Source organism: Rhinoderma darwinii, chromosome 1 (genome assembly GCF_050947455.1).
Source record: "Rhinoderma darwinii isolate aRhiDar2 chromosome 1, aRhiDar2.hap1, whole genome shotgun sequence".
Classification (NCBI taxonomy): Eukaryota; Metazoa; Chordata; class Amphibia; order Anura; family Rhinodermatidae; genus Rhinoderma; species Rhinoderma darwinii.
The window spans coordinates 389,167,781-389,194,188 of NC_134687.1; the positions used below are offsets into that span (position 1 = coordinate 389,167,781).

A 26,408-nucleotide genomic window follows, 5' to 3' on the forward strand; every position below is an offset into this window, starting at 1 on the left:
CTCTTCCCAGTAAATACTAATGCCATCTCCTGATGTCTGAATGACATCATAAAATAGTTCAATAGTAAAACCCATTGAATTGTGAATAACTTTTTCTATAGTTCACTGTAGCAACTTTTATTACGTCTCTTCTATCAGGTTGTTAGCTTAGTTAGGAACAAACCTAGTCTAAAAATGACCAAATATAAACTAAATAGGTTTGAGAAACACTTACTTGTGAGGTGTTGTATAAAGTCTTCATACCATTGGCATCTATGAAAGCTTTTCTACCCAGTTTGATGTTTGTAACGCTTTTAAGGCACTGCAGAATGCCTTTTCGGATCAACATGTGCCGGTGCCGAGTGTCATGCCGATGCCAGTCCAAATATATTGTTAAGAGTGCTTGAACATATCCTCGGTCCACTGCTTTTCTGGCATTTGTCTCTGTAGTTAAGCATTAAAAGGGTTGAAAAAAAAATCATTCAGAATGCAAAAGGGGTGGTGGGAATGTCGGTCATGCTAAATAGTTGTACAGTCATGGTCCAAAGCCACCATAATGGTCAGAATAGACTTATATAAATAGAATTTTTCACCAGTTGAAAGATATTTTCTGTAATAGTTAAAAGCAAGGAGATAGTCGAGGTTTGCTACGAACATTTCTTGTTTAGATTGGTCAAATTACAGACAAAGACGTTAAAGGGTCTCCACTGTATGTCATAGTACAGAACCCCTTTAACAAGTCATACATCTGTGCAGGTTTGACATGATCAGGACAGGTTTTCCAGCTAGTGGATGTAAACAAGATTGCTTCCATTTAATTCAGCAAGCAGAGATCATGAAAATGGTGCAGAATGGAAGCACAAACTATATTTAAATAAAATATGAAACTTTATTTACATAAAATCAGAAATCCCCTTTAAATTCCATTATTGCTCTATCACTCCTTTTTTGTATAAAATAGAATACCCTTTTGGATACAAGTCTGTACAACGAGTCCAAATTTTCTAACATTACTCAAGGATTCATTTCATAGAATTACTAAATATACATTTATAGAAAATCTCTGACAAGAATTAAAAGGGAACCTGTCAGCTCCTATATGCCTACTAAACCAGTCCTAGCACTTGGTATGTGGGCACGTAGTTTTACAAGACCTACCGTTTTATTACTTTGTTAAAAAAGTGCCACCCAGACGGCCTGTTTCCCGGCAAGTGCCCCTGTTCTTGCCATTTTAGCCTGCTCAACTCTGCCCCCTTGCTTAGGATTGATGCTGGCACAGTATGGCCACTTTACTCTCATCATTACTAAGGTGGTGGAGTTGAGCAGGCTCAAATGGTTAGAACAGGACTACATGCGGGTAAACCGACCACATGAGCGGCACTTGCAGGGGTATTTGCATATGGCAATAAAGTCGTTAATCTGGACAAACAAGGTAATACAAAGCAATCAAAAGGTCTGTGGGCACATAGTTTTACCAGTTTGGTAGGCAATTAGAAGCGGACAAGTTCCCTTTAAGGTTACAAGAATTATGGTTAAATGAACATGCCAGTCAAAAATTTTAAATCAGACTGTTTCTATGTAACTCGAACTGTAAAGGCTACGTGCTCCTCATATTCACAGTTACAACAGTTTCTACAATGTAGCAGCATGTGGCTGTTATCAGCATGATACAATAGACAAACGATTTAGGAGGTTTTCCCGTATTAGACAATTATGGCATATCCATAGGATAGATCATAAATTACTGAAAGAAGCAAGTCCCAGCTCACCCAACCCCCGATGTGCCTGGGGAGTCGTGTTCTCCATTTTTCTCTACCTGGATGCGGTGGCCGCCTCACCAAGCAGGACGGGGGTCGTGTTACCCTCGTACTGTAGAAAGGAGTGGGTCTCAAACCGGGACCTGTATTTGTCAAAAATGTATGGCAGATCCCGTGGATATGCCATACCATGTCTAATATGGGAAAACCTTTTAAATGAACAGATTACGAGCGGTATTTTAAATGTTAAGAACATGAAAGTCTATTTGTGCTTTTCTAAAATCTGCAAAACGGTGAGGACAGTCTATATAATGTAAGCACTTACTTGATTTTAGTAAAGCGGCAAGTGTATCTAAAGAAACTCTGCAAGAATAAGACAAGAACATTAACTTTATTCACCGCACTCAAAGTAAAATCAAGTATTATTAGTATAAAATACCTATAGATACAAGATCCTTAAATATTTTATTCTGTCTTCTCTAATCGTATAATAAAACCACAAATGGCAGACATTATAGTTCCCATAGGTGGTGGTCACCCAGCTTTCCAAACATCTTGTCATGCAGAACTAGATTCACCCAGGATAAATAATATTATAGTACAGGCCGGACACAGGCAAAAAGCCATAAGGGGAGGCCGCCATGACCAGGGGTGTAGGTAGGGAAAGGGTTAATGAATCCTAAGGGCAGTGGCAGGAGTTAGTTGGGGGCGGGGGGTTATAGGGCGAGGCTATGGGGCATATAAGGAGTGGTGAGGGCAGTGGTCGCCATTACATGAACAGACCGCGTTCTGACTTGTCCCGCCCTCCCTCTTTTTCTTTCTGTTCCCTTGACAGTATGCGATTTTGCGGTGTTACTCATTGTTTTTCTGCTTTTTTCACAGGTGAGGGGATATTTTGGGGAGCTGATGTTGCAGTGTGGCGGATTGGGGGTCCTTGGAGTTGGTGGAAAATTGGCGTGGTCACTCCCGAATTTATTAGTGGTCTGGTCAATTTGGGCTCCTGCTGGATGGTGTCCCGGGGAGAGGTTGCACTTTAGGTCAGCCAACTGCAGGTATGACAGTGCCCCTGAGCCTGTGGGGAGACGGCTGGGAGTAAAAATACAATGCAGATGGGCTGGTTGGGGTCAGACTTTTGTAGCTCCAGGGACTCCCCTTCCATTATTGTTATTTCATATGTAAAGTGTTGTTTTTATTATGTAGGTTTGTCAATAAAATGGCTGCTGTGGCCAAAATGTATCCAACCCAATGTGTCCGTATTTTTTATAGAAAGGGGTTTAAATAGGAGGTCTGCCACCAGGAGGGTAGCTTTAGTATTAACATCATATTTCCTAAGACTGTGCGAACTCTACAGTCCAGGGTCAAGGGCCCTTCCAGGTAAAAAAAAAAAAGTGCTGTTGTGCATGGAATTGCAGGAGGAAGCAGAAAAAATTATTATTTATTTCTGTTACTTTTATAGCGCCAACATATTCCACAGTGCTGTACAGAGGTTGTCCTCATTCACTGTCCACATTAGGGCTCACAATCGCAATTCCCGATCTGTATTTTATTTGGGGTGTGGTAGGAAACCGTAGTACCTGGAGGAAACCCACGCTAACACACATTTTTTATTTATTTAAAAGGGGTATTTGCTTCTCATAGAGTCAAAGGATATTGCTAGGATATGCCACCACTTTCTGATCAGTGGGGTCTGACTGTCGGGACCCCTCACTGATCCTGAGAATGAGGGGGCCGTAGTGCTGGTATAGCGCTGTGGCCCCTTCATAGTTTTACCATGCACAGCGGGGCTCGCCAACCAGCAGCACAGCGTCATTCAAATGAACAGGGTCACAAGAATGGGTGGTTAAGAGCGCCGCTGTGCATAGAAAAACGGAGCAGGGGACGCAGCCCTACACCAGTGCTAAACCAATGCTGCAGCCCTTTTATCCTCAAGATCAATGGAGGTCCCGGCCCACGGTCCCCCACCGAAAGTGATATTTTAAGTGATATGCTAGGACCTTGAGATAAGAAAACCCATTTAGGCATGAGGTAGAATGCATTTTTAAAGTAAACCATGTTAATAAATGAAAGCAGAAACAGTTGACGAAAACTATTGCTATATTGTATGTTATTTTATTTTAGCATGCATATAAAAACGGACAATCAACTATATTGTCCAACTACATTTGTAACTTGGCATGTGATATTATACAGTAATAGTCTACCTGAGGTGGGTAAGTAGTGTTTGTTGAACAAGGAAAAATAAAAACAGATCTATTGGTAACTATTTTTCTTTCATTTAATACAAGATTGGAAAACAGTGGGAGCGCTCTTTTTTCCACGAACAGTCCTGCTTGTGTATATGGGCTGTGTCTGGTACTGCAGGTCAGGAACTCCAATACCAAAGACAGCCCATGGACAGCAGTGGGGTGGGTCTGAAAAAAAACAACAAACACCCTATTTTCTAAAGCTGAACAACCCATTTAACAGAAAACAAGGCCCATTTTTAGTAACACTGCTTCCTATTCTTCTACCATTATCGTACATAAGCATGAACAGGCATAAGAGCAAGAAGTATCAAAGATGCTGCTCTGTAACACAGTCTCTTACCACTAGATGGAGCATGAAACCAGAATATGACAATAGCAATACTATTCTGCCAAAACATTAACACCACCAGCCTTAGGCCCCATTATTTACCGTTAGTAAATACTGCACGGACAGGCTGCTGAGTGTCATCCGCATTTGCAGACTGTGCTCACAGTAATAAGTACAGGAACACGGTCCGTAAATGCGGAAAATAAGACATGTTCTATTTTTTGAGTCTCATTTCTACGGCCCGGACACACACCAGTAAATACAAGGGAAGGTGTCCGTGGCCGATAGAAATGAATGTGTCAGTATTTTACCCGCAATTACGGTTCTGTAATTGTGGATAAAAACTATGGTCGTGTGCTTGGGGCCTAAGGCTATGTTCATATCTGTGTCAAGTCTTTCCGTTGTTCTGCTCCATCAGAGGAGCAGAACAATGGAAAACCAGAAGCGACAGTGCGGTTGCACCACGAACACCACCTCCGGCTGACGGAATCCAATGACTTTAATGGGTTATGATGGCTTTCCATCAGGGTGTTCGTGGTTTTACTGGAAACAATAGCACAGAATGCTGCGCTATTGTTTCCGGTAATCTCGGCCAGATCTGTGACAGGGGCCCTTAACAGAGCCTCCAACGCAAATGTGAACAAGGCCTAACACGGAGTAGTTACCCCTCGTACCCACAAAACAGCTCTGACCCGTCGAGAAATGGACTGTACAATCGTCTATCGATCTGTCTATCTATCTACACACACATTCACACACTGTCTGGTACAGGAGAATTTGGACAGTGACAATTTTCCGCCGTCAAGTGAACAATAATTCGAGTTCACTCTTTCCTCAACCTCGATTCAATAAAAATGCTAGCACATGCTCTCATTTTCTCCTTCCTAGACTACTTGAACATCCCTCTCTGTGGCCTCCCATCTAACACGGTTGCACCCCTCCAATCCACCATCAACTCTGCTGCCAGGTTAATCCACCTGTCCTCTCGTTTCACCTCTGCCTCTTTCCTCTGCCAATCCCTTCACTGGCTACTTATTGCCCAGCGAATTCAATTCCAAATGTTAACAATGACATACAAGGCTGTCCACAACCTGTCCCCTCCATACATTTCTGCTCTAATCTCCCAATACCTCTCCAAACATAATTTCCTCACAAGATCTTCTGCTTTGCTCTCCTGTTATCTTCTCCTCCCTCATCGTCGTTAAGATTTCCCACATGCATCCCCCACACTCTGGAACTCTCTACTCCAACGCATAAGACTCTCTCCCACCATTCAAACCTTCAAAAGCAACCTGAAAACCAACTTTGTCAGAAGAACTTATAACCTACAATAACCCTGCTGCCACTATATTACCGGGTGAACAGCTTCTACCCTCACCTACGGTCTCCTTCCCTTGTAGATTGTAAGCCCTCGTGGGCAGGGTCCTCTCTCCCTCTATACCAGTCTGTCACTCATTAAAGAGGCTCTGTCACCAGATTTTGCAGCCCCTATCTGCTATTGCAGCAGATCGGCGCTGCAATGTAGATTACAGTAATGTTTTTATTTTTAAAAAACGAGCATTTTTGGCCAAGTTATGACCATTTTTGTATTTATGCAAATGAGGCTTGCAAAAGTCCAACTGGGCGTGTTGAAAAGTAAAAGTCCAACTGGGCGTGTATTATGTGCGTACATCGGGGTGTTTTTACTACTTTTACTAGCTGGGCGCTCTGATGAGAAGTATCATCCACTTCTCTTCAGAACGCCCAGCTTCTGGCAGTGCAGATCTGTGACGTCACTCACAGGTCCTGCATCATGTCGGCCACATCGGCACCAGAGGCTACAGTTGATTCTGCAGCAGCATCAGCGTTTGCAGGTAAGTAGCTACATTGATTTACCTGCAAACGCCGATGCTGCTGCAGAATCATCTGTAGCCTCTGGTGCCGGCTCGTCTGACACGATGCAGGACCTGGGGAAGTGACGTCACAGCGTGATCTCTCGAGAACACGGCTGTGTCTGCACTGCCAGAAGCTGGGCGTTCTGAAGAGAAGTGGATGATACTTCTCGTCAGAAAGCCCAGCTAGTAAAAGTAGTAAACACGCCCCGATGTACGCACATAATACACGCCCACTTGGACTTTTACTGTAAACACGCCCAGTTGTACTTTTGCAAGCCTCATTTGCATAAATACAAAAATGGTCATAACTTGGCCAAAAATGCTCGTTTTTTTTAAATAAAAACGTTACTGTAATCTACATTGCAGCGCCGATCTGCTGCAATAGCAGATAGGGCTTGCAAAATCTGGTGACAGAGCCTCTTTAAGCTCATGTTTATTGTACTTATTACTTTTATTGTCTAATGTTATGTTCTTAACCCCCTTTTTTATATGTATATAGCGCCCTGGACTTAATGGTGCTTTAAGATAAATAATAATAATATTAGCGAGGGATAACAGTGAAATAATGTATACGGTTTGATGCAATAATAAAAAGAAGAGGAAGCAGGAAATTTTGTCTGTGACAGAGGAGGAAGAACTTCTAGACAAACCATGACAAGGCAGTTTCACAAATATATGTTCAGGAACGACTTGAATAGAGAAGTCATCTAGAGATTAGGGTAACGGAAAATCTTTCTTGGTGCCACCGTAGATTAATAAAATACTGCATATTGTGATTTTAAAGTGTAGCTAAACGCTTGACAAACTTCTGACATGTCATAATGACATGTCAGAAGATTAGATTGGTGGGGGTCCGAGCACTGAGACCCCCACCAATCGCTAGAACGGAGCAGCTGAAAAGTTCGTGTGAGTGTTTAGCCGCTTCGTGTCTGTTCGGCTTTTTCCGGGAATAAATGTATCGTGTACGGACTCCATACAAAGGGACTTGAGCCCATACTCCGATACATCGGCTTTACGAAAAAAGCTGAGCAGAAACTAAGCAGCTGAGCGCTCACACGAACTCCTCAGCAGCCTTGTTCTAGCGATTGTTGGGGGTCTCCGTGCTCGGACCCCCACCAATCCAATCTTCTGACATGTCACTATGACATGTCAGAAGTTTGTCAAACGTTTAGTTACACTTTAAGTATAGTGAGCTATACGGAGAATTGAGCATGTAGGTGATTTTGGAGTAATTGAAAAGTATTTACTTGCAGATGTACGCAAGAAAAAAAATGACAGGCTTCATGACTTTTGCCGAATGTGAATGTAGGGAATTTCTTTTTTGTTTAGTGTTGCAGTCATAGTAATGAACACACTACTCCCCAGTGGAAATCTATGGACAGGCCATAATGCTCTCCTAGCAATGAGTTTTCCATATGGGAACCCTAGGAGTGGTGCCGCATTCCTAGCATCTATTACTATAATATCTGTGATGGAAGTGTCATGGACACAATGTAGAGCTGCAATGCTCAATTAAATTGGAGAGCTACTTCACGTTTATTATGGACCAGCATACTGGTAGAGAATGACCCACGTGATCCAATTTGCAATTCCAGTGTGGACTTTCCCACCTGACAACAAAAGGATGCCATCCTGGCGTTCTGCGCCACTTGCTGCTGTGTTTGGCAGCTGTACTTCAGCAAAGTGTGTTTCTTATATAATTCTTCCCTACAGAAATTTGGAGATCACTGTCCAGCATTGACTCTAAGTTAAAGGGTAACTAAACTTTCAACAAACTTCTAACATGTCATAGCGACATGTCAGAAGTTTTGATCGCTGGGGGTCTGAGCACGGAGACCCCCACCAATCACAAAAATAAAGCGCCAGAAGTGCTCGGGTGAGCGCTGACCAGCTTCTTAGTTTCTGATAGTCTTTTTTTGGAAAGCCGATGAGAAACCAAGCAACTTAGTGCTCACACGAGCGCTTCTGCCTCTTCGCTTTAATGATCAGTGGGGGTCTCAGTGCTCGGACCACCAGCGATCAAAACTTCTGACATGTCACCATGACATGCCAGAAGTTTGTTGAAAGTTTAATTACCCTTCTCTCTATGACATCCATACGTCTAAATAGCCCATATAGACAGGGATTGTCTTGACAGGACCACCTGTTTAATTATCAATATACAACGTCGCATAATGTTTTCTTGCAAATCATGGACAAGTCCACACGTAGCATCTTCGTTGAGATCCCTTCGATTCTTGAAAAAAAAATAAAAAAAAGCACCATGGTTTTGCAAAACATTTTTTCCAATATTTTCCAAACTAAACATACTACTATGCTCTTGACACCAACTACCTAGAAGATATTGGATAATGGTCTATTCTCAGGACTGTAGGAAATAGGAAAAATACTGAAACAAAAAAAAAAAAAGTTGCAGCAGCACTGCATATTCCAACTGTGACATACAGTATATAAATAAATGCACTTACTTCATAAGGCTGGTGTTCTTTTTACTGAATGGGCCTATAATCTTGAAAATAAGTTCCACTGCCCCATTTTTGCCCAGGTACACAGCATTTACAGCTGAAATGGCAAAAAATAAAAACACTCACGTGAACAAAATGAAAAATTAGGCAATTTACAGAAATTATACTTTTTAACTGAAGATATAGCAAAGGCAATTACAATGCAGGTTAATGATGAAGCAACCGCAATAAGTCAACATGTCACTCATAGGGCTCAGGCATACGCAGAGAACCTGTACAACGGCACATAGCGCCCTCCACAGGTCCGTACTATAGAGCTGCAGGGACTGTGTGTGCTGCCTGTGATCAAATGCTCCGCCAGATGCTGTGTATATGGAAATATTCCCCTAATAGCTCAATACAGGCATGTGATAGAGCAGAATATGACAGAAAAAAAAAAACCTGTTTGCCTTTGTACGAAATCGGTGACATGTGGAAGTACAGTAAAGGCTCCATGCACCTCTGTGGCTGCCCTATTACGGCTTAGCACAAAACTAAGCCATAATACGGTCTTGAGCATGAAGCCTAAGGGTGTTCATAGAGTAGAGGTAGTATACGGTGAGGCCGAAAACACGTTTCAATGCGATTTTTGGGCCGAGCAGCTTGTACAGGTGAAACATGTCTAAACTACGTGTTTCACCTGTAAAAATTGCCCGACTTAAAATCATCTACCTCTACATGTACAGGCATTTTCAGTGAGTTCCTTATAACAGATCACTCATTATATACTATCATATAGCAGTCACCATTCATTTGATTTCCCTCACGCTTCCTTTGCCTATTACCCAAATCTCTCCTCCTCATATAGGAAATTATATTGACAGCAGGTTACAGGCACCATATAGAGAATCTATATCTTCTAAATACAGTGAGCAAAGAGGCGGTTAATGATGGCTGTAACATTAACATTAGCCTCTCGGATTACTACATTCAGAAAATACAGTGCTGCGATCTACTGTGAAAACGTAGTTTTAGGAAACTTTTTTAATCACAACTTTGGTACCCAAAAAAAAATTCAGGGCTGAAACACAAAGCAGAAGCAAAATCCAAATCAAATGAATAGACGTCCATGTAACTCCTGAAGTAATGCACTCTGGCTCAGATGATGTCTGCCTCTATGACGTCCATATGCCCTATTACACCCATGGTGTACATTCAACCAACCAGTCTTAAAACGTTAAGATTTGAAAAATTATTCATAAAAATTCCATTTCAAACAAGTCAAAGCAGTTGAGCAGAACTTAGTATGTATTATGTAATGTCGGGGTAGGGAGACAGACAGGTGAGCCCTAATCTACCCGCCACGCATTCCCTGCCTACTTGCAACGACCCGCCCTAGGCGACGAGGTACAACTGGGCGACGGTCCCTACACTCAATAGGTGCACGACAGACAAACAGACAAGGGTACAAAGAAGTCGGGGAAATGGGGAAGTTGCCCACGGGAACACCGTGAGCAACAAGCGAGGTGAACGAGCCGAGTCAAACCAGGAGATGAGCGAGGTACAAAAACGCAGAGCAGAAGAGTGGTCAGTAAAGCCAAGGTCAATAACGAGCAGAGGGTCAGTAGTTCAAGAAGCTGAAGCAGGGCCAGGAAACCAGCAGAGAAGAATCACAAGCAAAGGAGGAACAGGAAAGGCAGGTATAAATAGACAGAGGGCAGGAGCTAGCTCCGTCTGGCCTGGCTGTGATAGGATCTCCCACTCCTAAGCCTGCCATCCTGAGTGGTGGAAGATGGAGTCAGTCTCACAGGTGCAAACTGATTACCTATGGGCGTTGACACAGAAGCTGTGTCTGGCAGATCCTTTACAGTACCCCCCTTTTTATGAGGGGCCACCGGACCCTTTCTAGGTGGACCTGGTTTATTGGGGAAACGAAAGTGGAACCTCCTGACCAATACCCCAGCGTGAACATCCCGGGCGGGTACCCAAGTCCTCTCCTCAGGCCCGTATCCTCTCCAATGGACCAGGTACTGGAAAGAGCCTTGGACCATCCTGCTGTCCACAATCTTGGCCACCTCGAATTCTACCCCCTCAGGGGTGAGAACAGGGACCGGAGGTTTCCTCGAGGGAGCCAAGGACGGGGAGCAGCGTTTAAGGATGGAGGCATGAAACACTTCGTGTACTCGAAAAGACGGGGGCAACTCCAGTCGGAAGGAGACAGGGTTGAGGACTTCAATGACCTTGTATGGCCCTATAAGCCGGGGAGCAAACTTCTTGGACGGGACTTTAAGGCGCAAATTTTTTGACGATAGCCACACCAGATCCCCGACCACAAACAAGAGGTTAGCAGAACGTCTTCTGTCTTTTGTATGCTCTGGGACACCTCTAGGTTCTTCTGAACCTGGGCCCAGACTGTGCACAGTTCCCGATGAACGACCTCTACCTCGGGATTGTTGGAACTACCAGGTGAAACGGAGGAGAACCGTGGATTAAACCCAAAATTACAGAAAAAGGGGGAGACCCCTGACGAGTTACTGACCCGGTTATTAAGGGAAAATTCGGCGAGGGGAATGAATGAGACCCAATCATATTGACAGTCCGAGATAAAACACCTTAAATATTGTTCTAGAGACGGATTAGTCCTCTCAGTTTGGCCATTAGTTTCAGGATGGAAGGCAGAGGAGAAGGACAGATCAATCTCCAACTTTTTACAGAAGGCTCTCCAAAACAAAGAAACAAATTGTACCCCTCTGTCAGAAACAATATTGACAGGGACCCCATGGAGACGCAGGATGTGTTTGACAAACAAGGTAGCTAACGTCTTAGCATTGGGTAGTTTCTTGAGGGGCACAAAGTGGCACATCTTACTGAAGCGGTCTACTACAACCCACACCACCGACTTGCCTTGAGATGGAGGCAAATCGGTGATAAAATCCATGGAGATATGAGTCCAAGGTCTCTGGGGAATGGGCAAAGAACATAGTAAGCCCTCTGGTCGGGACCTGGGAGTCTTGGACCTAGCACAAACTTCACAAGCGGCGACGTAGGCCTTAACGTCTTTAGGCAACCCAGGCCACCAATAGTTTCTGGCAATGAGGTGCTTGGTACCCAGGATGCCTGGATGGCCAGATAGTGCAGAGTCATGATTTTCCCTAAGTACCCTTAGCCGGAATTGCAGGGGAACAAACAGCTTGTTCTCAGGTAGGTTCCCGGGAGCTGAACCTTGATCAGCCGCAATTTCAGAGACTAAATCAGAATCAATAGAGGAAATGATTATACCTGGAGGCAAAACACAAGCAGGATCTTCCTCCGAAGGAGGGCTGGCCATGAAGCTACGCGACAGTGCATCAGCCTTAATATTTTTAGACCCAGCCCTATAGGTGACCAAAAAGTTGAATCTGGTAAAAAATAACGCCCATTGAGCTTGTCTCGGGTTTAGCCTCCGGGCAGATTCTACGAAAACCTGATTCTTGTGGTCGGTAAGGACCGTTACCTGGTGCCTAGCCCCCTCCAGGAAGTGGTGCCACTCTACAAATGCCCATTTAATGGCTAAGAGTTTGCGGTTGCCAATATCATAGCTACTCTCAGTGGGCGAAAACTTCCTGGAGAAGTAGGCACAGGGACGGAGATGGGTGAGGGACCTGGTACCCTGGGACAAGACAGCCCCCACTCCCACCTCGGACGCGTCAACCTCCATGATAAATGGCTCCATTTGGTTGGGCTGAACCAGAACAGGGGCCGAGATAAAGCACTTCTTAAGGACCTCAAAAGCCTGGACAGCCTAAGGAGGCCAGTGGAGGAGATCAGCACCTTTGCGAGTGAGATCCGTAAGAGGCTTAGCGATGACCGAGAAGTTAGCAATAAATCTCCTGTAATAATTAGCGAACACCAGGAAGCACCAACGCCTTCAGGGAGGCAGGTTTGACCCATTCCGCCACAGCCTGGCCTTGGCGGGGTCCATGCGGAATTAATGAGGAGTGAGGATTTGACCCAAAAATGGTATCTCCTGCACCCCAAACACACATTTTTCGGTCTTAGCAAACAGTTTGCTTTCCCGAAGGGCCTGGAGCACCTTCCTGACATGCTCAATGTGGGAGGACCAGTCCTTGGAAAACACAAGTATGTCATCAAGGTACACTACAAGAAATACCCCCAGGTAGTCTCTTAAAATCTCATTTATGAAATTCTGGAAGACCGCGGGAGCATTACACAACCCAAAGGGCATGACGAGGTATTCGAAATGACCTTCGGGCGTGTTAAACGCAGTCTTCCACTCATCCCCCTCTTTGATGCGGATAAGGTTATAAGCCCCTCGTAGATCAAACTTAGAGAACCATTGGGCCCCCTGAACCTGATTGAAAAGATCAGGAATTAAAGGAAGGGGATACTGGTTCCTTACAGTGACCTTATTCAAGTTTCGGTAGTCAATGCATGGCCTAAGACCACCATCCTTCTTCCCTACGAAGAAGAAGCCAGCACCTACCGGAGAAGTAGAGGGGCGAATGTAACCCTTGGCCAGGCATTCCTGGATATACTCTCTCATGGCTTCACGTTCGGGACAAGAGAGATTAAATATCCTACCCTTAGGGAGCTTAGCTCCTGGTACCAAATCAATTGCGCAATCGTATTCTCTATGAGGAGGTAACACTTCGGAGGCCTCTTTAGAGAAAACATCAGCGAAGTCCTGAACAAACTCAGGTAGAGTGTTCACCTCCTCAGGGGGAGAAATAGAATTAACAGAAAAACATGACGTCATGCATTCATTACCCCATTTGGTAAGATCCCCAGTATTCCAGTCAAACGTGGGATTATGCAACTGCAACCAGGGAAGGCCTAAAACCAAATCGGACGATAATCCCTGCATCACCAGTACCGAGCACTGCTCCAAATGCATGGAGCCAACAAGGAGTTCAAAAACAGGGGTATGCTGTGTAAAATAACCATTAGCAAGAGGAGTGGAGTCAATACCCACTACCGGGACAGGTTTAGGCAAATCAATCAATGGCATAGCTAGAGACATAGCAAATTCCACAGACATAATATTAGCAGAAGACCCTGAATCCACGAAGGCACTGCCGGTAGCAGACCTACCACCAAAAGAGACCTGAAAGGGAAGCAAGATTTTATTACGTTTCATATTTACGGGAAATACCAGTGCGCCCAAGTGACCTCCCCGATGGTCACTTAGGCGCGGAAGTTCCTCCGACTGCTTATTCTTACTCCTAGGACATTTGTTCACTTGATGCTTGTCATCCCCACAGTAGAAGCAGAGACCATTCTTCCTGCGGAACTCTCTACCTTGTTGGGGGGACACGGAGGCCCCGAGTTGCATAGGTACCTCCGAGTCTTCCGTGGAAGAACAAAGCAACGGAACCTCGGGAGGCATCATGGGGGAGTCAGAGGAGAAAACACAAAAACATTCAAGTCGTCGTTCCCTGAGACGTCGGTCAAGTCGTACCGCTAAAGCCATAACCTGATCTAGGGAGTCAGAAGAGGGATAGCTAACTAGCAGGTCTTTCAGGGCGTTCGACAGACCCAATCTAAACTGGCACCTTAAGGCAGGGTCATTCCACCGAGAAGCTACACACCACTTCCTAAAGTCAGAACAATACTCCTCAACAGGTCTCTTACCCTGACGTAAGGTTACCCACCAGCTGACTCTCGGCAAAGGCAGTCTTGTCAGTCTCGTCATAAATGAGCCCGAGAGCAGAAAAGAAAAGGTCAACGGAGGAAAGTTCAGGGGCGTCAGGAGCCAAGGAGAAGGCCCATTCTTGGGGCCCGTCCTGGAGCCGGGACATAATTATACCCACCCGCTGGCTCTCAGAACCAGAGGAGTGGGGCTTTAAGCGAAAATAGAGCCTACAACTCTCCCGAAAGGAGAAAAAAGTCTTCCGGTCCCTTGAGAATCGGTCAGGCAACTTGAGGTGGGGTTCAAGAGGTGAGGTGAGGGGCACTACCAGCGTAGCATCAGGCTGGTTGTCCCTCTGAGCCAGGGCCTGGATCTGTAGGGAGAGGCCCTGCATTTGCTGAGCCAGGGTCTCAAGGGGGTCCATAGTAGTGTCAGGGACCAGGGTAGACTAGGTATATGGGCTTGTAATTATGTAATGTCGGGGTAGGGAGACAGACAGGTGAGCTCTAATCTACCCACCACTCAGTCCCTGCCTACTTGCAACGACCCGCCCTAGGCGACGGGGTACAACTGGGCGACGGTCCCTACACTCAATAGGTGCACGACAGACAAACAGACAAGGGTACAAAGAAGCCGGGGAAATCTGGAAGTTGCCCACGGGAACACCGCGAGCAACAAGCGAGGTGAACGAGCCGAGTCAAACCAGGAGATGAGCGAGGTACAAAAACGCAGAGCAGAAGAGTGGTCAGTAAAGCCAAGGTCAATAACGAGCAGAGGGTCAGTAGTTCAAGAAGCTGCAGCAGGGCCAGGAAACCAGCAGAGAAGAATCACAAGCAAAGGAGGAACAGGAAAGGCAGGTATAAATAGACAGAGGGCAGGAGCTAGCTCCGTCTGGCCTGGCTGTGATAGGATCTCCCACTCCTAAGCCTGCCATCCTGAGTGGTGGAAGATGGAGTCAGTCTCACAGACATAGAAGCAGATGCCGACTGATTACCTATGGGCGTTGACACAGAAGCTGTGTCTGTCAGATCCTTTACAGATTATGATCAATTCTTGGAGTAAAATATTGGCATGCAAGAATGACAGCCACGTTGTAGTGTAAGTAAGAGACGTGGGTCTAGTATGTCACGAGTAGTGCCAAATGTATTACGCCGTGGATGCCACCTTGATAAACTTGGAACAAATTATGCCCAAGTTCATGCCTTGCTCTTCATTTGTAAATTGCCATTCTTATGACACGTGTTCTTTGGTTTTCAGTTTTTGGCTGGAGATTAGCCAAAGGGTTGTCCATGTTGTTTAGAAAGCTCGATTTCCACTGCCAGGAATCCCTCTATTGCCTCAACATGCCCTAGCAGGGCATATAAGATGTGGTTCTCTGAATTAGATGACCTATAATTGATAATCTATTAAAACTGCACAGAATTACTATGGCTGAATAAATATCTACTGCAAGGAGCAGAGAATATTCGTGTCAAGGGACAGTAAGGATAAAAAAATAAATTAAAAAAACTTCCTTGAAATTACAATACATTTTTAATTTCTTCATAAATTCCCCTCAAGACTGCCAGTACTCACAATTCATACAGTACACACGTAACACTTGAAGACACGGAAGTAAGAGCTTTGGACATTGCAGATTTTGTTTGACCAGGTTGAGAGATATGTTGAGTGCTCCGCTGACTCGTGCTTTTATTCCAAATTTTTTGTCTATGAAGAGAAAAATAAATAGTCATTTGATCAACTGATGAAACAACCAAAGAAAAAAAGGAAACAAACTACAGATGTATCAGTCCATATCTTGATATAGTCACTGAAAACTGAAGGACATCTGTTAGAAATAAAGAGGTTAAAACGCACTTTTGATTGTATTGTTTAAAAAGCTATAGTCCCAGCTGTGTTATTAATAAGAATTTGCCAACCTGAGAGCCGCTCTAGGGATATCTCTAGTAAAGAATTAGTGCTTCCAGGGGCATTGCTAGCAGTCAATGGGTCTATTTGCCAACGCTGAGTCGATAGGGGACGGAGTCTGAACACAAGACAGTTAGGGCTATTATACAGGCTGACTGCTAGCAATTGCAAGTATCACATGAAAGATTAGAATCTCCTCTTTCATATGTCACCAGAACCACTGTTCTACGTGGTCCACAGCCAGAGATATGGCTATTTGAAGTGATCCCCCTTCCCTCCAGCCTCAGTCTCTCACACTGTGTGAAGCAGCTTCATGCTGATAGGTCAGCGTCAGAGGCTGTGATGTCACTCCACCTCAGGAGAATGGCTGGTCAAGTATAGCCTCATTTGAATATCTTGAGAAAAGCTCATAACTGATAAAATAAACGTTTTGGGACACAATTTTCACTATTGTTATGAGTGTGACAGCGCCTATCAGATTAGCTAGGAGATTGGGGATTACTAAACTCATGACAGATCCTATTTAAGCCATTAAAAAAGTCAAGTTAAAGTTTCTTACCATTGTGTATTCAACATGTTAAAAGTCAAGTTAAAGATCACTACATATGTACATTTGTTAACAAATTTTATTTCATCGTCAGTATTACTATTATGTGGTTATAGGTGTATTCATTATTCAAAGGGATTTAAAAGTATTTCTTGAATCTTATTTTCACAGCTATATCCCAACCATACCACACAAATTAATTAAAGGGGATGTCCGGGCACAGGACCGTTTTTTTATATTGATTACCTATCCACAGGATAGGTCATCAGTATATGATCGGTGGGCATCCAACATCCGTACCCTGCACCGATCATCTGCGGGCACCGGATGTTACGCAGTGTCCAGTGCCGGGAAGCAGATGGCTCCATACACTGCATAGCGGCCGTGCTGCAGAACAGCAACTCTGCTTCTATTTTAGTGAATAGGAGCAGAGCTTTAGTACTGCAGCTCGGCCGCTATACCTTGACCGAAATTTCTGCTTCCGGCACGGACATCGGGTGCCCAGAGGCAGCCGGAGCAGCTGATCAGTGCGGGGTCCGGGTGGCGGACCCCTACGATCATATACTGATGACCTATCCGGTGAATAGGTCATTAGTATGAAAAACGGTCCTATGCCCAGACAGCCCCTTTAACTGGTTCCCGACCGCTGGCTGTGTATTTACGGCCAGCGGTCAGGGTCCTTAACCCCTTGAGTACCCAGCTCATTTTGGCCTTGAGGACCAGACCCATTTTTTCAAATCTGACATGTGTCACTTTATGTGGTAATAACTCCGGAATGCTTTTACCTATCCAATTGATTCTGAGATTGTTTTCTCGTGACATATTGTACTTTAGGTTAGTGAAAAAAATTTGTCGATAAATTTATTGCTTATTTGTGAAAAACACCAAAATTTAGAGAAAATATGAAGAAATTATGATTTTTCACATTTTAAATCTATCTGCTTGTAAAACAGATAGTAATACCACACAAAATAGTTACTATTTCACATTTCCCATATGTCTACTTTATGTTTGCATCGTTTTTTTAACATCCTTTTATTTTTCTACGACGTTACAAGGCTTAGAACTTTAGCAGCAATTTCTCAAATTTTCAATAAAATTTCAAAAGGCTATTTTTACAGGGGCCAGTTCAGTTCTGAAGTGGTTTTGAGTGCCCTATATATTAGAAACCCCCATAAAACACCCCATTTTGAAAACTGCACCCCTCAAAGTATTCAAAACAGCATTCAGAAAGTGTTTCAACCCTTTAGGCGTCTTACAGGAATTGAAGTAAAGTAGAGCTGAAATTTGAAAATTTCATTTTTTTTTACAAAATTCATTTGTAATACATTTTTTTCTGTACCACAGAAGGTTTTACCTGAGAAACGCAACTCAATATTTATTGCCCAGATTCTGCAGTTTTTAGAAATATCCCACATGTGGCCCTAGTGTGATAATGGACTGAAACACAGGCCTCAGAAGCAAAGGAGCACCTAGTGGATTTTGGGGCCTGCTTTTTTCAGAATATATTTTAGGCACTATGTCAGGTTTGAAAAGGTCTTGTGGTGTCAAAACAGTGGAAACACCCAAAAGTGACCCTATTTTTTAAACTACACCCCTCAGGGAATTTATCTAGGGGTATAGTTAGCATTTTGACCCCACAGGTATTTTGCTATGTTTATTGGAGTTAGTCTGTGAAAATGAAAATCTACTTTTTTTCTGGAAAAACGTAGAAATTTCGAATTTTTGCAAGGAATAAAGGACAAAAAGCACCCCAACATTTGTAAAGCAATTTCTCCCGATTACGGCAATACCCCATATGTGGTAATAAACTGTTGTTTGGACCCACAGCAGGGCTCAGAAGGGAAGGAACGCCATTTGGATTTTGGAGTGCTGATTTTACTGGAATGGTTTTCGGTGCCGTGTTATGTTTGCAATGCCCTGGAGGGACCTAAACAGTGGAAACCCCCCAAAAGTGACCCCATTTTGGAAACTATACCCCTCAAGGAATTTTTCTAGCGGTATAGTTAGCATTTTGACCCCACAGGTTTTTCGCTGCATTTATTGAAATTAGTCTGTGAAGATGAAAATATACTTTTTTTCTGAAAAAACATAGAATTTTCACATTTTTACAAGGAAAAAGGGAGAAAAAGCACCCCAACATTTGTAAAGCAATTTCTCCTGATTACGGAAATACCCCATATGTGGTCATAACCTTCTGCTCAGAAGGGAAGGAGCACCATTTGGATTTTGGAGCGCAGATTTGGTTGAAATGGTTTTCAGGCGCCATGTTGCATTTGAAGAGCCCCTGAGGTATTAGTACAGTGGAAACCCCCAAGAAGTGACCCCATTTTGGAAACTACACCCATTGAGGATTTTGTTTTAGGGGTGTAGTGAGCATTTGGACTCCACAGATGTTTCATAGAAGTCATAAACATTGGGCAGTGAAAGTGAAAATTTGCATTTTTTCCAATAAAAAGTTGATTAAGCCCCAAACTTTTCATTTATACAAGGGGCAATAGGAGAAAGAGCACTGCTCAATTTGTTACCCATTTTCTCTTGATTACAGCAATACCCCATATGTGGCTGTAAACTGCTATATGTGCACATGGCAAGGGTCAGAAAGGAGGGAGCACCATTTGGTTTTTGATCACAGATTCTGCTGGAATATTTTTCAGGCATCATATTGTGTTTTCAGAGCCCATGAGGTACCAATATAGAGGAAACTCACAAGATGTGACCCAATTAAGAAAACGACACCGCTCAAGGTATTCATCTAGTGGTATAGTGAGAAATTTTACTTTTCAGATTAGGAATTAAAACAAAATTGGTAGAATTTTAATTTTTATTTATTTTACAAACGCGTGGGTTTGATGAAACATTTTGGGGATGTATCAAGCACCAATGAGAAAAAAAAGAACTCACAATTCATTCATTTTTTTTTCCTGTGTTCATTGATACCCTATATAGGACCTTTTTGTATTGAGGCACACGGTGAGGCCCGGAAGTGAAGGTGTACCATGAGCCTCTTCAAGGCCTAGTTTTTGCTTGGGTGATTTTGGGCCACCATGGTGGTATTCATCTAGGGGTATAATGATTTTTTGTTTTGTTTTATATATCCAATTGGTGCACAAGTGGACAATTTTTAAATGAAGGTGACATAAAATTTAAGATGAAGTTTATATGGACATCCTGAAAATGGCATGAAAAAAATTAGTAGTCCACTGAAGAATGGTAAATTCTGAAACATTCTTTCATGCAAAGCCCTGGTTTGGAGGGGCAAGTGCTGCATTGATATATTGTATCCTTTCGGATACCCCTCTTCGCGCACACGCGACATCGTTTTTGTGGATGGCTCTTTTTTTCGGTTGGGGGGACTTCACTGGGGAAGTGCTGGCCAGGGACAATTCTATTTGCCTCACTTCCTGAAGCCCTGCTACTCGCTCCTTCCTCTTGGTCTTTAAAAATTAATTTTTTAATTACTTTTTCAAGGTACTCGAGGTACCTAGAACGATTGCCAGCACTTCGGTACAAAATAAAAGAATTGAGGAGGGCCATTTCAATTAAATATACGGACAGTTTTTTGTACCATACTTTCGTCTTTCGCATGGCACAGTATGGCTTCATTAGTTGATCTCCCAAATCCACCCCTCCCATATGCTTGTTGTAGGCCTGTATGCATACAGGCTTTGAAACAGTGGTGCTTGTTCCACGCACTGAAACTGGGCTTGTGGTGTTGCCATGCATGGTGGAGAGCATGAGGACCTCTTTTTTGTCCCTGAATTTTACCAGGAGCACATTTTCATCATATCGTGCCCTGGTTTCGCCAACTGACAGTTTCTCAGCAAGAAAAGGCTTTGGGAGGTATTTTAGATTCCTGCGAGCAGTGCCACAGGCCATTGTTTTCCTTTCAACAAGGCACTTAAAAAGCGGAACGCTGGTATAAAAGTTGTCGAGGTATAGGTGGTACCCCTTATCCATCAGAGGATGCAGCAGGTCCCACACTATTTTACCGTTTGTGCCAAGAACTGGGGGGCACTCTGGGGGACTAATCTGTTTGTCTTTCCCCTCGTACACACGAAAGGAGTGTGTGTATCCAGACTGGCTCTCGGACAGTTTATATATTTTTATGCCATATCTGGCTCTTTTGTTTGGCAAGTATTGTCGGAAATGAAGCCGTCCTTTGAAATGGACTAACGATTCATCAATGGCTATGTTTTTTTCAGGAACATAAACTTCTGCAAAAACCAAATTAAAATATGTGATGATGGGCCTAATTTTGAACAGCCTATCAAAATTTGGATGATCCGGGGGGGGGGGCACTGCTCATTGTCAGCAAAGTGCAAAAACTTTAAAAGGGCCTCAAAACGTTTTCGCGGCATCACAGCACGGAATACAGGTGTATCGTACAAAATATCTGTGGACCAATACGATTTGATGGTGGGCTTTTTTACAAGGCCCATGTGGAGCAAGAGCCCCCAGAAGGTTGCAATTTCATTTGCATTGGTTGGGTGCCAAGCTTGGGTTCTGGCATAATGGGATGTCGGATTTTTGCCTAAGAATTGTTGTGCATATACATTTGTTTGCACAACCATTAGGTCAACTAAAGTATCCGAAAAAAAACATTTAAAAAAATCTATTTCCTGAAAGTCAGTTGGATTTATTTTTATGCCAGGGGCAGAGGTAAACGCAGGAATTTCAGGTGTGTAAGAGGTAGGCGGTAGCCATATGGGGTCACTGGTGCTGGGGTCACTGGTGCTGGGGTCACTTGTGCTGGGCTCATTCGGATCACTAGCCCTGCTTCGTTTCTGAGGGGGTTCCTCATCACTGGAGGAGGATAACACAAACTCAGATCCACCCTCACTGGCGCTATCTGTATCTGAACATAAAATGGCATATGCCTCCTCCACGCTAAATAGACGAGACATTACGGGTGTGTAATAACACTGCACTAACCCTGACGTGCAAAACTAAATTCCTGAACAGTATTGGCAAGGAAACTGTGACGTGCAAAAGTAGCACACAAAATTACTACTAAATTACTAAAACTTTTTTTGTATTTTTTTTTTTTGTTTTTTTTTGTTTTTTTATATTTTTTTTATGAAGAACTAAAGGATAGGGCAGTAAAGAGGGCTGATGGGCACTAAAGGGGGCTAATATACTGATGGGCACTAAAGAAAAGTATTATATAGGTTTGATTGTTACTAGGGAGGACTGATGGGCACTATAATGAGCAGCAAAGGGGGCTGGTGGGCACTAAAGATTGCTGGTGGGCACTAAAATGGCTGGTGGGTACTAAAGATGGCTGGTGGGCACTGGAGAGGGCTGCTGGGCCCTAATGGGCACTAAAGAATATTATTAGTTATATTCTGAGGGATGATGGGCACTATAAAGGGCAGATGGGAACTATAAAGGGCAGATGGGCACTATAAAGGGCAGATGGGCACTAAAAACGCTGTTTTTCCACTGTTTTCAACTGTAGTTCTGTCACTCTCCGATCTCCTCACAGTTCTCACAGAAATGAGGAGATCAGAGACGCTGACAGGAGCTTTCTCCGGTTTCCTACGTCATAGATAGCTGTCATTGGTCAGTCTCTAAAGACTGACCAATCACAGCAATCGCCGACATCGGGGCATGCAGATCTGTCCCCAGCACGGCAACAGAGGCGGTCAGCTATCACTGACAGCTGCCGCCATGTCGCTATCACTTTGTGATTTCACAGAGTGACAGTTTGATCCTTCGACGTAATAGTACGGCGAAGGTACGCTGGCATATGCGGCCAGCGACGTACTATTACGGCGAAGGTACGCAAGGGGTTAAAACCCACACCATAGACTATTTACGGCACGGGTTTTAACTTGCTGCCCGAGCGATCGGGCAGCTGAGTGTCGGGTCGCCGGCTGTCAGTGACTGCCAGGAACCCTGAGGAGAGGATAGAAGCAGCTTTCTCTGCTTCTGTCTTCTCTGATCTCTTTTACACATCACTCAATGAGCGCGGTGTATAGGAATAGAGGCAGTGGTCGCGTCACTGTCTCTATTGGTCCCGGTGATCATGTGACAGGTCACATGATCGCCAGGTGCTGCTAGTGACAGACTGCTGCTGGGTCTAACTAGACCCAGCACAGCCCTATTAGTGACAATTGTCACTAGGAGAGGGCTGATTTCCCCTGTAACTGGGTCTATTTTAGGGTAAAACTATGTTATTACGACAAAAAAATAGCTGAAAAGTAAAAAATCTTATTTTTTTACTATTATTTTCAAACTTTAAGCATAAAAATACTAAAATAGCAAAAAGGATGTGTATAAAAATGATTAAAAAAAGAAACCTGAATTGTCTACGGAAAAAACATTGCAAAAATCACGTCGCTAGCCCAACAAATTAAAAAGTTAAAGCCATTTAACTAACGCGTGCTAAAAATGGCTAAACGGTGTCTGGTCCTGAAAGCGCAAAATAGCCCGGTCGTGAACTGGTTAATGCCATAAAGAGCATCTGTCACCTCTCCTGACGTGTTTTAGTAAGTGTGTATTCCCCATGAAATAAGAATTCTGGAGCATCTTGTTCTCATAAATCTGTACTGTACAGTTCCCGTATTTTCTCCAGGAAGCGTATGAATAAATTGACAACTGGGTGTTAACATTCCCCTTGTCAATAGGGTGTGGCCCTACACAGTCTGACATGGTGAGCACTGATTGGACAGTGTCAGAGTCTATAGGGACACACCCCTTTAAAAAGGGGAATGATAACACCCAATCGTCAATTTATTCATACATTTCCAAGAGAAGCAACAGGGGAACAGAACAATACAGAGAATTGTTCCAGAATTGCTATTTTATGGAGAAATCAAGTATTTATTAAAAATAGATATGTCAAGAGAGCGGACGAGTTCTGTTTAACATTACAAGCCAATTTTGGGCGTTAGGTCAACTACGAACCTTTAATATTTTCCATTGATGTAGCCTTGTTTCTTTTTGTGGGACACATATGTGTGTCCTATTTTGGGGTGCACATAAGTGTTTAATTTATAATTATTTTGGAGGCGAAAAAAATAAAGAAGTTCCACATAATAATATGCATATCTGTCAGGGCATAATAAGGCTGTGTTCACATGTTGCATTTGAACTGCAGTCTTGGCTTTTGCCACATTTTTGTGAAAATTGTGGCACTGTGGTTTTGCAAAACTACAATTTAACTGTGACGTGTGAGCATAGCCTTAAGGTAAGTTCAAACAGAAAATCATAGGACAGCCATGTGGGCTTTACTAAGGCTCAGGGTAAAGTCCAGGTTCACAACAATGTCACAAATAGAACCCGCTTCCTTCGTGTACATCTGATAGACACTGCAATCGGTAATAAAAGGGTAAACGGGTGGGATCAGAGGGATCATGGAATTTTGCAGTCAATCACAGCCGGCAACAGCAGTTGTATGAAGGCATTGTATTGCTATATTGCGCAGGCACTATGTCACTTTATTTTTGCCTTCTAGGTTGATACTATTCAGGTACTTTTCAGCAGCGTTTGGTGACTGATATTTTGATGACGTATGCGGGTATTGTTTGGATATCATGGAGGTACTATTTGGGCAACCTCGAAGATTTTAGCATTTCATGAATTGTTACTTGGGTATGGTAATGCAGTATATATATATATATATATATATATATATATATATATATATATATATATATTACAGTAATACAGCCAGTGACTATTTTAATTTTTAATGTGTTGCAGACAAACCTTTTGGTCCTATCTTTGCCAGCAGACTGTGAAGAAGTACCATTAACTCTTCATTTGGAGGGGAGTCCTTACTGGCATTAAGCAGCAGTTGTAGTAAGATCGGAGTACCACCTTTAGAAATCAATACATTTATCCTTCTTCCCCCACCTAGAAAAGATAAGTTTAATGCATAAAAACATTGTAAGATTTTGCTTTACACCTCAGCTCTAAACACACATCAGCCCATAAATCTTATCAGCATTACACTGTACACTAGAACAATGTGAAATTTAGGTTTAGGAAGTCAGGAAGGCTTCTTCTTTTCTTTAATTTCCACAGTGGAATCCACGGAAATCCCCCTATGTATTAAATAGTCAATAAAGGTTAATCCCATGGGGAATATAAAAAAATAAAAAAACACACTAGAGATTAACAAAAGGGCTCTCTAATCGAACAGCAACATAGCACCCCTTTAGCCCTCTTGAACATGACTGAGTGCCACTCAGACCGTTTTTCACAGTATCCGAGTGGCACCCGATAGTTTTCACACGAAAACGGATCAGACTCTCCGAATCGTGGAAAGATGGAACATGTCCTATCTTTCCATGTTTCACGGACGGGACTCGGGCGGCACATACGGTCGTGTGCATTACGGCTTATATGTACTGTACCTACCAGTGTCTTTTTCAGAAGTTCTCGGAGGTAGTTTTCACTACAGGACAGCACCTAGCTTCTAACAGTACTACACTGACCTTACATACCCTACCTAGCAAAATCTAATCTACTTCAAGCGGTCACAAAAAAAAAACATCTAAAATCTGTTGAAGAGTACGAGATTCTGATCATAGTTACATAGTTTGTACGGTTGAAAAAAAGACACATGTCCATCAAGTTCAACCAAGGGACGGGAAAAGGGAAGGAAAAATTTCTACACATAGGAGCTAATATTTTTTGTTCTAGGAAATTATCTAACCCTTTTTTAAAGCCATCTACTGTCCCTGCTGTGACCAGCTCCTGCGGTAGGCTATTCCATAGATTCACAGTTCTCACTGTAAAGAAGCCTTGTCGCCTCTGCAGCTTGAACCTTTTTTTTTCCAGACGGAGGGAGTGCCCCCTTGTTTTTTGAGGGGGTTTTACAAGGAACAGGATTTCACCATATTTTTTGTATGTGCCATTCATATATTTATATAAGTTAATCATGTCCCCCCTTAGTCGTCTTTTTTCAAGGCTAAATAGGTTTAATTCTTTCAATCTTTCCTCATAACTTAAATTCTCCATGCCCCTAATTAGCTTCGTTGCTCTTCTTTGTATTTTTTCCAACTCCAGGGCATCCTTTCTATGAACTGGAGCCCAGAACTGGACTGCATATTCTAGATGAGGCCTCACTAATGCTTTGTAAAGTGGTAATATTACATCCCTGTCCCGCGAGTCCATGCCTCTTTTGATGCATGACAATATCCTGCTGGCCTTTGAAGCAGCTGATTGACACTGCATGCTGTTATTGAGTTTATGATTTACAAGTACACCCAGATCCTTCTCAACAAGTGACTCCCCCAGTGCAATTCGTTTTTCTATAGTCGCATTCAACGAGCTATAACTTTTTTATTTTTTCGTCTACATAGCTGTATGAGGACTTGTTTTTTGCGGGATTAGTTGTACTTTTTAATAGCACCATTTTTGGGTACATATAATTTTTATATTAACTTTTATTAACCCTTTTGGGGGGGATTATAAAAAAAACTGAAATTCCACCATTGTTCTATGCGTTTTTAAATTGACGCCGTTCACTATGCGACGTAAATAACATGTTACCTTTATTCTATGGGTCGGTACGATTACGGCGATACCACATATGTGGAGGTTTTTTTATGTTTTACGACTTTTGCACAATAAAAACTCTTTTGAACTAAAATTATTTGTTTTTGCATCGTCGCTTTCCAAGAGCCGTAATTTTTTTATTTTTCCATCAATGTAGTGATTTTTTGGGCTTGTTTTCTGCGG

General features: G+C 43.1%; 1 protein-coding gene across 2 annotated transcripts in view; it reads right to left on the bottom strand.

Moving 5' to 3' along the window:
* The window catches only part of AGTPBP1 (ATP/GTP binding carboxypeptidase 1), a 163,212-nt gene that overhangs the window by 66,199 nt on the left and 70,605 nt on the right, over positions 1-26,408 (bottom strand). For both annotated transcript variants that reach the window (XM_075828721.1, XM_075828714.1), the window contains exons 6-10: positions 24,429-24,575; positions 15,833-15,964; positions 8,653-8,746; positions 2,062-2,099; positions 215-423 (exon numbers count right to left, since the gene is read on the bottom strand). In XM_075828721.1, the coding sequence (XP_075684836.1) occupies positions 215-423; positions 2,062-2,099; positions 8,653-8,746; positions 15,833-15,964; positions 24,429-24,575 (620 nt within the window). The remainder of the gene's footprint in view (positions 1-214; positions 424-2,061; positions 2,100-8,652; positions 8,747-15,832; positions 15,965-24,428; positions 24,576-26,408) is intronic.